We start from the raw sequence: 12,266 nt of genomic DNA, 5'->3' as shown, positions 1-12,266 counted from the left end.
CACGTGAACCATTCACATTAATAACTTAATTTCAAAGCCGTCCCCATACCACGTCCGGTATGGGCGCCAAAACACATAAAGTCTCCATACCCCGTCCGATATGAGAGACCACGTTCCCGGTAGGGTTCTCTATGGACCCGGTCCGTCCACCATCTCCCAGGATATCTAGTCAGGCTGTCGAATATTATCCATTTATCAATTCACATACCTTTTTTTTTCCATTTTTTCTTAATCTCAATTATCCAATCAAATATAAACACGTAAACCAGTAATGGACACCAAACAAGGCAACACAACATCGGGTTTACAATAATTCAAACCATAATAAATGAAACCATGATTCATGCATTCAAAATCAGAAAATAAATAGATCAGATACCATAATGTATTTAAAACTGTAAAATAAATCAAACAAGAACAGACCAACAAATACATCAGGTTCGGGCCCCATTAACAATCTTAATTAATTATACATATCTGTTAATTCATAAAATACCGTTTTATCAGTTAAGCTTTAATGCCGTGATAGAAAATAGGGTGAGGGATCCTTACTTATTTCGGAGTCTGAAATCGGGTTCTCACTGCACCTATGGGCAGTTCCTAGATTCCCTGAATTTTTTTTCAGAAATTGAAACACACTTCCGGTACCTGCACATGTCCCCAAAAAACTCCAAATCGGACCTAGGGCCCTTTCGGCCAATTTCGGAATTCCAGCACGGCGGCTTTGCCGTGCTCCGATGACGGTGCCGCCGCCCATAGCGGCAATCCGCCTTGGGTTGGCCGTTTTCGGCCGAATTCAGCTAAACTTGCATTGGTTCCTGTAATAAAACACCCATAGGGCCCTTGATGGGCCAAAATAATTTCAGAAAACTGAGACTTACCGGCGGCGAAGCTCTCGGGTGCGGCAGCTCCTCCGACGCGAATTGCAATTTGGTGTTTTGCTCTGGTTAATCTATAGAGAAAATGACGGTAGTCACAGTGGTATAAAAATTACATCGAACGGGAATCGGGGAGGGCCTCATCGGAGGCAAAAATCGAGGAAACCTGCGGCAGCGCCGCTGGACTTCGGTGGTGTTTTTCAGCCAATCGACCGGTGGTTTGGCTTCGATTTGGCCACATAAAAGTTCAGTATCGAAAAACGAGCCAAGAGGAGAAATTTTACCTCTTTTGGTGGCTAAAAAATCCTTCGGTGCAGCGGCGGCCGGTTCCTCCGGTGGCTGGGTCGTCTTCTCCGGCGAGAGTTCTGGCGACTAGGGTTTGGAGTTGGGTGTGGATGCGATTATTTATAACATTTTTCTTTTAATCTGAACCGTCCATCATGGTTTAATCTGAGCCGTCCGACCGCGATTAAATTGAAAATAAATCTGGATTGTCCATCGCGATGCGATTTGGGCTGTCCGTGCGCGTGGAAACGGATCTGGGCCGTCCGATCGCGCGCACGTAGATCGCCCACATGTCTTCGTCCTGGATGGTTTCCCGCATCAGCATTCCTACCACACGGCGTGTCCTGGTTGGCCGGGGCTGCTGACCGGACTGCTGACGTGACACTATTTTTCTAAATTACGTTTTGATTCCCGATTTTCGATTTTCTTTTCAAAAACACTCTCATAATTTAAATTTTCACTTTTTTTTTTTCAAAATCAATTTCAATTAAATCCTAAAAATAATTTTACTCTATTTTATTATTATTATTATTTTTATTTTTATTAAATTAAATTAAAACCTTATAAATTAATTATTAAAATAAAATAAAATTAAACAAAATTCTAATAAAAATTAAAATAAAATTAAAGAAAAATTTTGAGTATTACAAAGATAAAAAAAACAATAGTAATAAAATTATAATCAATATCAAATTTCGAAAACTAATTTAATAATTTGTCCAAACAAGAGGTGAAAATATCGATAAACAAGAAATATAAACTAAATGCTTAGTAGTAAACAATAAAAGATCAAATATCAAAACTTCAGCTTTAACTGGCAAAGAAAAAGCTTGTGCTCGTCGCCGAGTGTTGACTACGAAGTAGACAACATCAGTTCTCGAACTCAAGTTTATAATCTGCCTAACAGGCATCAATCATACTACTGAACAAGGCTTTTGACACGTTTTTGTGCTAAGAAGATGAACCCAGAATTTGACATAATAAACAAATGCTTACACACAGATCGGCTGCTTAAGCTCCGTATTCATGTCAAAAGTATAGTAATACTGGAGTACAACCACTTGAAAATCTTTTCATCTGACAAGACAAAATAATCAACTTGGTATTACTTTGATCGTATACCATAAAATACTCACAAGTAACACTTGCACATCAATGTTTTTTCGGTTTCCCTCTATTTTCAGTTCTCTTCTTCATGTTTTGTTGGTTTTGTACATAGGAAAATAAAAGAAAGAAAACCTGTGGAAATTCGTCTTTGTAATTCAGTATGTGGAACTGTAAATTCAAATTTGAGATAATTGGCAATCTTATATCGGGGAAAACAGAGTAGCTAAACCTTGCTCCACTGTAATCTGAAGCTTGTCGTAAGACATGATGCCCTTTTGGACAAACTTGTATGTTCCCTTTCCTCTGGCCAGAACTTCGCCATCTGAATCTATAATACCTTCTCTGTTAGGATCCTCTGTGCATGGACCAGGCTCCAAAATAAACGCTTTTACCTTCAGTTTGTTGCAGAACAAAGAGAATAGGTTTCACAAATTAAATAGGCATACTAAAATCTTGGAATAACAGATAAGGAAACTAAACACCAGCCAACAAGAAGCAAGAATATAGATTTTTTATACAACTAACAGGTGAAGTGTGAGAACAAGCCCAGATGGTCATCATCTAAACGTACTCACCTTAATGTAGATAACATATGGTGATTTGACATGATCTCCGGTCTTCAACTCCGTCATCAATGCTAGCAAGGACAACTTAGGGCAGTCTCTAATCATGATCAAGTCTAGAAAACCATCAGAGAACTGCACCCAAAGAAAAACGAGAAAAAAAAATATCCTTTATACTCGAAGAAAGATAAGTAATTGAGATGTCAATATCTACAGTGTGTTTTCAAGAGTTTGTAAACAGCTTTCAGATGGCAAGAGGATGAATGAAACAGACCCTATTCAAAGAAGAGTCAGGGGAGGAGGGGGGGATGAGAGGAGGGTGGTGAAATTATTTAGCACTATTATACACTCAAAGGTGAGTACAAAGTAAAACAACCTTAGCATTAGGTGCAGCCATGGTGTCTTCACCACCCCATGGAACATTATGAATCCATATGGAAATAAATGGACCACTAATTGTCCTCCAACCAAGATTCTCCAAATTAATATCAGCTCCCTGATAGCCCTGCTGTTGAACTTTAACTGGAAGTTCCTTGCTTGTATTGTCTCCAGTAGGATCAACATCATAATTAGTTGGCTCCCCATAAGCTTCAAAGCCAGGTGCAGGCACAAATGAAATGTGGCCATCATAATGCCTCAGGTGAAATATTCTTTGAAGAGCCTACACAGAAGGAGGCGGAGGAGATATCAATAGTTATTCCTCTAATGATCTTTAGCCCATAACCTTGCATATATTGAACGCATAATGGAAACAAAAATTTTCTAAACGATCATAATCATTTGCCTTCAGTTTCCACCTACAGAGATGAGGATGACCACAACTTTTTACCTTGCCTAATAAGCAGAAAATTAAATATGAAAATCAAACTATGGTGAAATTAAAGAGAAGCAAACAGAAAGTTAAATGGTTAATCCATAGGCTGAAGCCTTAGAATACATATGACAGAAATTGCTTGGAGCTGTTGGTGATTTTACGAAATTAGCCTTGTAAATTTACCATTATAGATTGCTTTTAATTAGGTTTAAATGTTCCAATAGCACAACACAGAGTCAGCAGCCAAGTGGCATCTCTTCCACCTTAAAACAGTTCAAACCATTAAGTAATTTGTTCCCCCTAGAGTTGTTTTTTTTTTTTTGCATGGGAAGCAAGTAGAGAATGCATTTTGACAATTGACAATTTAATTGTGGGGGCTGGATATTCCCAACAGATGTTACTTATGTATGGCTGACGCAGAAAGCTGCAGGCAAGTTTTGTTGTGGTGTCCGGTGGCCTTTGGGTTGTGGAGTGCTATTTATAGTATGATTGGAGTTTGTTAGGTGATGGCTGGGTATATTAGGGAGGAATTGTGGGCTTGGGAAGGGATACAATTAGATAGAAAATTGAAATATATTATTCCATTGTCCTTATTTTGGATTCTATGGAAGGAAAGAAATTTTAGAGTTTTTGAGGGTAAACCAACTGATTATGAAAGGAAAGAAATTCTCGAGTTTTTGAAGGTAAACCAACTGATTTGGTTCAATGCATCCTGCCACTGCCAATGTTCAAAAAAATGAAAAAAAAAAAAATAACAATGCAGACATGCAAAACTGATATGAATGAGGAAGTACACATGCGAATGGGTGCGAAAGTTGTACTATCTGAAAAGATAAAGAACAGTGATGTCTAAGTGAACATTACATAGAAGTCGATACGAGCACTTCCCATGCACCTATATTTTTCAGACTCAATGTCTATATCTGCCACCAGTCCTGAAATGAAATAAAATGTGTTCATGAGATTTTAAAAATGTTACAAACTAATTGCAATGGTCTAAATCACTCTCATCTATCATAATACGTCTGCCAACAATTACCAAAGTGAGTAGCAAAATGTAGAAATTTAATCACAAATCTGGCAAACATAAATTTCTATCTATATACCCCATGCAAGCATCAAGATGCTGAAGAATCTAGTCTTCCCTTGTAAAATAGTTGCCACATCCAGAGAACATTTGTGACCTGTTAGTAAGAAAAACATGAAGTAGAAAAACTTATCAAAGAGAAAGAACAATATTGGATATAAAAGGCAAAAGTCCTTCTATTCAGAAACCAATTCTACTAATTAAAATTATCATTTACCTCGAATAATTGACAGAATGGCATTAAATGCAGTGCAGGAATGACCAACTAAATGCAGTAATGATTTCGCCATACCATTTCCAGTGCCTGCATAAAGGAAAAACCGGTGTCAGACATCAAGGGGAATGGAGAGAAGTTTACATTGTTGAGAATTTTGAAGAAAATAATGAAGGGTCTAGAGTCCAAAGTCAAAACAAGCACAATGAAGACCATTGAACAATTATGAATGATAAGTTTGGCGATAAAAAATTATCGAAAACATTTTCATAGGATGCCATGTTGTCATTGAGAGAAATGAATGAAAATCAATTCAGGAAGGAAGATCCGAAAAGTATGGCATCATGACAACAAGGAGCCTTGTTTCAACCAATGTGATGAGTAAAATATGCATGCCAAATATCCAAATATTACTCAAGCACAGCACTGATCATTTTTTCTTTGACGGTAACAAGAAGACAGCAGTCACAGTAACTATCATACAGTATAAGGAAACGAAGGGTATACAATTTAATCTTTCACCAGCATTATCTTCATGAATATTTAATCTTCTCATCATTATATAGTTACATGTTGTAGAAAGACACAAATAACAAGATTTCTTTTTCTTTTGCTTTGAACTTCAGATTGTGTATGTAAGCAGAGAAGGGCTTCTAGGGGGCAACTACTCCCAATCCTCTGACCCTCAACAGAGCACTTGTGCGAATAAAATAAATATACAAATACAATAAAGAGAAATAAACCTGCAGGAACAATGCCAAGCGGAATTTTTATGGCATCTCTCCAATCATCTCTTTCAAGCAATCCATTTACCACCTACTAAAATGTGCAAAAATTGTAAAGGAAATGTATTACAATAAATTCAAGGTTTAAGAAAACAAATGGAAAACAAATATTCTGAACAGAAAATCAAAAAGGCAGACTTGTGTGATCCCAAATGATAACCATGGTTTAGCTTAGTAATTTCACCTAAATTTATAGGTTTGTCAATGCTAGAAATCTCCAGGGCCAAATTCACACAAGTTGGCCAATAAATAGGTCTATTTTTTCTCTCTGTTTTTTTTTTTTTCCTTTCAGAGAAAGCTAGAAAAGTCAGAATGAGGAATAACGAATGATGGACCCTAGTTGAAGTCCCATAAACAGCATTCCTTTTAAAGAACGTAACTACAGTTTACTCTGAGGTAAATACAACACAGGGAACATAACTTGGGAGCCGCAGATTCTGCAAAGTTTCTGACCAGAAGCAAAGCAACTATAAAAGGAATATATTCATAGAAGTTTAAGAAATAAAAAATGTACATCAAAGTAGATTTCTTTCCTTTTTTGTGGAAAAGTAAAAGAGACTTCTAACTTAGACCTAGTAGAGTTTGAATGAACTTATTCTCCTCAACATGCTGAATCACAACCATCCCATTCACAGTCATCATAATAAAACCCACAACCATTCCCCCTTCCTCCATTATCATTGGAACATTAAAAATGAAAAAGCACATGATACTACTCGTACAACAACTGAGTATAGCCAACTGACCTCACCAAGGACACCATCTCCACTAACACAAACAATACCATCATATTTGGAGAGGTCCAGATTGTCAACAACTTCCTTTGCATGCAGCTGGTGCTTAGTTTCTGAAAGTCACATAGCCTCAAAATGCATAACAACAGTTCTTAACCGAGGTAAAAAATCGAAACTCTGTTCACATAGAAAGAGACCGAACCTTGCAAAGTAAAATTGACATCTGCGTCTTCAAGGAGTGGCTTCACTTCATTAAAGAAAAGCTTGGATGCCGATTTCTTCCCACCAAAAGGGTTCAAAATTATAAACAACCTCTTTGGTCGACCTGATAAATAGCAGCAACAACAATAAAAAATGCAACCGATTCAGTGTCTACACAAGATATCGCATTAAACTGGTGTCTTTTGACCAGATGGAGTTTCATAAGCTCTTAATTATTCAAAGAGACAGAATAGTTTCACGCCTTTAAGATTAACATGTTGACGAGCATACATAATTATACTATACTCTGCTGATTTAACATTGGAGCAAACAAAGACTGAGAAATTTCCATGAATTTCTCTTCCGTTCCATATTTGAACATCAACCAAACAAAAGTAAGTCAATTGAAACCAGAAATTAGTAATAAGCAAAAATATACCGAGGGAATCAATATATTCACGGAGTTTTTGAGACCATAGCGTCCGAGAATCGTGAGAAAGAGGCTCGAAAATGAAGTCCTTCCTCACCAAATCCCCCGTGCTGCCCACGCAGCAGATTCCATTTCCTCCCTCGACAAGAGCCCTGACTCTCACCGTATTACCATCCATAGAGAATCCGAGAACCTCCTTCTCCACAGACAAACATCGTTGTCCCTTCTCCGTCCATCGGAGCAACCCGTCGCCGGTTAGCGTCAATGGTGTTACAACTCCGTTGACGATAACTCTGTCAGCTATTATCGCCGGTTGTTGCCGCAGCTGCTGTTGGTTCTCGGATTGATGAGCCATGTTTGGCTGCTTCAAAATCGGGAGAGCAGGGCCCAGAGTGGTGAGCCTTTGACTTTGGCGCTATGTTCATACAAATGTTCAATGGAGGATATTTGGGTTCTGGAAAGTTGACGGTTCGGTCCGGTTCGGTTAGGTAGAGAATCGAACAGTTGGTGTTGAATATTAGTGCGACCTTGGTTGGTACGACTGACCCCTCTGTCGTTTTTGTTATCGTAATCAATCGCGTTGTTGTTACCGCCACGCGCCTTGTAGGAATTTTTTTAAAATTTAATCCTATGTCCTCTTTAATTACTACTATTTAATTATACTTTATTACTTTTTTATATATTTGTTAATTTATTAAGTACCAAATTTAATTATAATAAATATATAATTAAATTAGCAATAAATAGTGATTAAAGTGTCATTAAGATTAACTTTATATTAAATTTAATGCTAAATTAAAATAATACACACTATAAATTTTGATCAAATTTTTATTTGAATTTATCTTTCTATTAATTTTTATATTATTTTAGTTAATCTTTTACATAATTATTCTAAATAAATCTATCAATAATTTTCACATAATCCCAATCTAAACTTGGATTAAAAAAAATAAAACAATGTAAGTTGTACAAGTGTGGAATCATCATTATGTGGAATGTCACATGACTATCTTTTGCTTTGAGATAAGGCTTTACATAACATGGTGTGGTTATTAGTAATTTAATTATAAGTTTGTTTGCTATATATTTTTAGTAAATAAATTATTAAAATATTTATGTCTATATTAGTATTTTTTTTTTCTTACAAAACAAAAAGAAAAATAATGTATAGTTAAACAAAGATAAAATATCATAATCAAAGTACGTTTTTAGTCTTATTTAACTATAAAAATAATATATATATGTATAAAATCTCTAATAATTATTCGCATATGTAATAATGGACGATAATAAATAAAAATAATGATAATGATAATAAATTCGGTGATAATAATAACAATTTTAGTAATTATAACGATAGAAGTGATAGAAAAAGACGATAAGAATGTTAAATATGAAAATACGGAGAGACGATAATATTTATATTAGTAGTAACAGTAATAAAATTAAAAATAAAGATAAATAATTGTAATTGTAGTAATAATTTATCGATGGTGGAAAAAATATTCTTATTAAGATATGATGGTGGAAAAAAATATAAATGACATTTTATATAATAATTATCTTTGAAATATTAATAGGAAAAAAAATTAAGTATTTCTTACCCATAATACTTGAATTGGGCCTTAGAAGTATCCGGAACTGGGCCCAAATAATCCACGAAGGCCCAATAGAACAAAAGAACCGCCTTTTCGGGAAAAACATAACAGAAAGAGAGATGAGAAACCTAGCGATGGTGGTCAGAAACCTCCCGGACCAAAAACCTCTGACACAGCTGTAATGGAGGAAGACTTGGAGGAGGGAGCACCACAACTTCCACGACCCAGAGGTCGTCATATAAGGAAGAGAGCTCTCAAGAACAAAGCTCTATCGGTTTCGTTCAATGAGAAAGATCTCAGGTGCTGCATCAAATTTCTTCAAGTATAGTCATAGCACTTGTTTTCTTCCCTGCAAAAATCATAGTTAATAAACTAAACTGGAAGTGGCTCTTGTTTTTCTTGTTCTATTTTTGCTTTGTTTTGGGTTTTGGAAGGGATTATGTGGGTGGATTTCACAAGAGGAAGAAGAAAAGGAGAAAGGAAGCCCATAAGAAGCAAGAGGAAGCGCAACGTCGCAAGCGTATTGAAGGGCGTAAAAAGGTTTGGATTCTACTTAACTGTGTTTTGTTGTTGTTGCTCCTGTATTATGCGGAATTAGAATCAGTAAGTAGCCATAGTTTATAGTAATAATTCTTATGGTTCTAATTGCTATAATTTTCTTTGTATGCGGCTTAGAATCAGTCAGTAGCCATAGTTTTTTTTTAAATTTTTTTTCTATATTATGTTTTATCTTTTTATGATATAAATGTATAATGGAGATGATGATGATGATGATGATTGGCTAGTTATATTGCAGAGTGACTGTGGAGTACAGTGGGCGGCTACAAAACAATGAATTCTTTATCTTGGATTCAATTTTGAGATCTTGGTGAGAGTTGAAGTTTGGATTTATCAGATTAAGTGGGAGGAAACACTGTTTATTGCTTAATATGTAAACTTTGTTGTAGCTTGGAATGATTAGATGATTGAATCATTATAAGGCCATTTTCTCTATATAAAAAAGGAGTCTGCTTGAGGGTTTTATTTTGGCTTCTATTCACTATTCAGTTTTCCATTGTATCAAGTGAACTCAAAGCATCAGGATACCAAGATAGTCTACATTACAGTGAAATGGCATTTGGAGTTGCTACTGACTCAGCATTTAGGTTTCCATATAACAAAGTTTGCACTGTCTTTTCGCACGTAGGCAACACAGCATGCTATTGGTAATGATTCTACCACAGTGGCACAACTTTGCAAGTCCTAAGTGATTGTTGTTGTTCACCACTGGGTTCTGGAGGAACTATTTCATCAGGATTGGGGAATTGCTGTGATTCTTCTTGAATAGCATGGGAGGATGTGACATAGATAGTTGTGGTTGCCTTCACTTGGGAGCTCTATGCCCCCTATTATAGTAAGGCATGCTTTCAAAACTAGATTCACTCAGTTTTTGTCTCTGGAAATTAACCTATTCCAGAACAGTCTGGTTATTGGCCATTTAGGTAAAGTAAATGTTAATATGTATGGGCAGTATTATCAAGAGAATGCTAGTGTTCTTTTGATATAGTCCCTGTTCTGAGTTTTTCTTTTTATGGTTAAGCCAAGACATTTCCTCGGTTATCCTCAGATGTGTGGTGAAGCTTCTGTTTAACAAATGAGTCAAACCAATCAAATTCAATTTTTGCCTGACCTCTACAATCAGGAAGAGAAAATTCCTGAAAATGCTGCATGCTAGCATAAGAAAAATCAATGACTATCGATATTATTTCTCTAATATGAAGGGGATAACAGATCGCAAATTCTATTTTTTATCCAATTGAGAAGAAAAAGCCAACGCACTGATTCTTTTTTTCTTTCATGCCACTTGATCCAAAATAGCTTTCGTCTGTGCTTCGTTGATCTGTGAATTGAAATCGCATGGTCTAATATTAAGATTCAACTTATATCAAACTGTTCATCTTAGGGGGCAAGTGAACAAATTAGGTGATTTATAATGTAGTGTATTTAACTGAGAAATGTATTGAAATAATATCGATCTGTGATATATATTAAACCTTGTTTTACTGATTGCTTTAACTGCACAGGTATGCTTCCCTGGCATGGTGATACTAATTACAGATTAATGCCTGTTTCTCCATATTTGCAAAGGAATGCTGGTTTCCTCAAATAATTTGAACGCAAATAGAATAGGTTTGAACCAAACCCAAAGTTATTTGCTTAACTATTGGCATTTTATTAATGCTGCAGAGGAAACTAGAAAGAGAATTTGTTCTATACGGTGGAGCTCCACCAGCCTCTGGCATGATGCCTGATGAAAATGATGAGGACAATGGGCAGGACAAAGAAAGAGAACCGATTCCATCAGTTACTGGTATTCCTCAAAAACTGTAATACTACTAGATTGAAATATGTATGATATACTTTAAGTTATCATCAAAGCCTCTGTTGCTGGCTTTCAAGCTGGTACTCACCAAGTTCCAGCTTCACTTTCCAATTTCCTTAGATGGGAGTCTCACATATTAATGTCCTTGCTGCCAATTAGTTGATGTGATAGTGATATTTATATTGCTGAATTATCCTCTCAAATGGACGAGATATTTCCACACACCGGTTTGATGTTTCCTCACTGCAGGACATGATGAATAAGACTTGAATAATTGTTGTCTAGATAATTTTAGGCTTTAAAGAAAAAAATGTGGAATAGAATTTAAATAATTTCTTGTTCTAAAAAAGTTAATAGGCTTTAAATAATTTCTTGTTCTACATATAGGATTTGTTTTTTTATAATAATAACCTGGCTATCCACATTATGTCATCTAATGCGGATGCAGGAAGTAATTATTTTGTATGCTTTGCATAATTGTAGTACATACGTAATTAATGAATTCTCTGTAGGTGTATGGAAGACATGAACCTGCAGTTTTTCATGCATGTGCTTATTATGTCCCTGGTTATATTTTTCATACAAGCTTAACTTCATGATTATTTTGTTGTAAAAATTCACTCTTCTTTTGAATCTATGCAAGGAACAACAATGTACGATAATGGCGACATGAAAGTCACTGTTACCACTAGTGAAATTTCCCGGGAGGAAGAGGACTTTACCAACGAAGAAAGGACATGGGCAGCAGTGCCTAGATTAACTGAAGCCTCAGCAAAGGACAAGAGCTCTATACCTATGAGTAAGAGTACATCGTTCAAGAAAGTTGCGAAGCACAAATCACGAGGAAAGCCACGCAATAAAAGAGACAAAACAAAAGGGAGGAAGAACAAAAAAAAATCACGTTAGCTGTCATTCCTTCAACCCGAATCTTCCAACTGATGGGCGCCTACAGTTTTGCAATCCAGAATCTGAACATAAACGCCTGATTCTACAATTTTTAGTGCTTATGGAGTTGTATAATGTTCAAATTCTACAATTTTGGTTGCCAACCTGATAGGAAGAGGTTGGTTTTGTTGTCTAGTTCATGTGAGTGACTGTAATATTAAGTGATTTTAATATTTTTTTAGTAAAATTTTATACATTTTGATGTAAAATGGTAAAAAGAAATTATTGCAGGCAATGGATTAAAAAACAAATTTCATACA

At 35.8% G+C, this 12,266-nt stretch overlaps 2 protein-coding genes across 2 annotated transcripts; one reads left to right on the top strand and one right to left on the bottom strand.

Moving 5' to 3' along the window:
• Positions 1-2,155: 2,155 nt before the first annotated feature.
• Positions 2,156-7,553, bottom strand: SPHK1 (sphingosine kinase 1). The gene is made up of 10 exons (XM_088208007.1): positions 7,108-7,553; positions 6,670-6,792; positions 6,480-6,580; positions 5,692-5,764; positions 4,952-5,038; positions 4,754-4,831; positions 4,512-4,582; positions 3,210-3,494; positions 2,846-2,968; positions 2,156-2,662 (listed from the first exon to the last, which is right to left on the bottom strand). Exons 1-10 carry the CDS (start codon positions 7,451-7,453, stop codon positions 2,471-2,473), a joined length of 1,479 nt encoding a protein of 492 aa, XP_088064133.1. The 5' UTR covers positions 7,454-7,553; the 3' UTR covers positions 2,156-2,470.
• Positions 7,554-8,805: 1,252 nt separating this feature from the next.
• LOC110817738 (ribosomal RNA-processing protein) lies at positions 8,806-12,266 on the top strand. The gene is made up of 4 exons (XM_088208067.1): positions 8,806-8,999; positions 9,134-9,239; positions 10,926-11,049; positions 11,705-12,266. The coding sequence occupies exons 1-4, from the start codon at positions 8,881-8,883 to the stop codon at positions 11,965-11,967; spliced, it is 612 nt and encodes a 203-aa protein (XP_088064193.1). The 5' UTR covers positions 8,806-8,880; the 3' UTR covers positions 11,968-12,266.

This window comes from Carica papaya, chromosome 7, assembly GCF_054855325.1.
Source record: "Carica papaya isolate Zhongbai chromosome 7, ASM5485532v1, whole genome shotgun sequence".
In the NCBI taxonomy this organism is placed as follows: domain Eukaryota; kingdom Viridiplantae; phylum Streptophyta; class Magnoliopsida; order Brassicales; family Caricaceae; genus Carica; species Carica papaya.
Note: the sequence above shows the minus strand (reverse complement) of the source record. Positions and strands in the feature narration are given on the sequence as shown.

Excerpts from the sequence above, each read along its gene's own strand:
- SPHK1 (XM_088208007.1), bottom strand. The coding sequence starts at position 7,453 with ATGGCTCATCAATCCGAGAACCAACAGCAGCTGCGGCAACAACCGGCG. Across the intron at positions 4,832-4,951 it reads CATTCTGTCAATTATTCGAG|GTCACAAATGTTCTCTGGAT; the intron begins GTAAATGATAAT and ends TCTTACTAACAG. Across the intron at positions 2,663-2,845 it reads CATATGTTATCTACATTAAG|GTAAAAGCGTTTATTTTGGA; the intron begins GTGAGTACGTTT and ends AACAAACTGAAG.
- LOC110817738 (XM_088208067.1), top strand. The coding sequence starts at position 8,881 with ATGGAGGAAGACTTGGAGGAGGGAGCACCACAACTTCCACGACCCAGA. Across the intron at positions 9,000-9,133 it reads TTCAATGAGAAAGATCTCAG|GGATTATGTGGGTGGATTTC; the intron begins GTGCTGCATCAA and ends GGGTTTTGGAAG. Across the intron at positions 9,240-10,925 it reads GTATTGAAGGGCGTAAAAAG|AGGAAACTAGAAAGAGAATT; the intron begins GTTTGGATTCTA and ends TTAATGCTGCAG.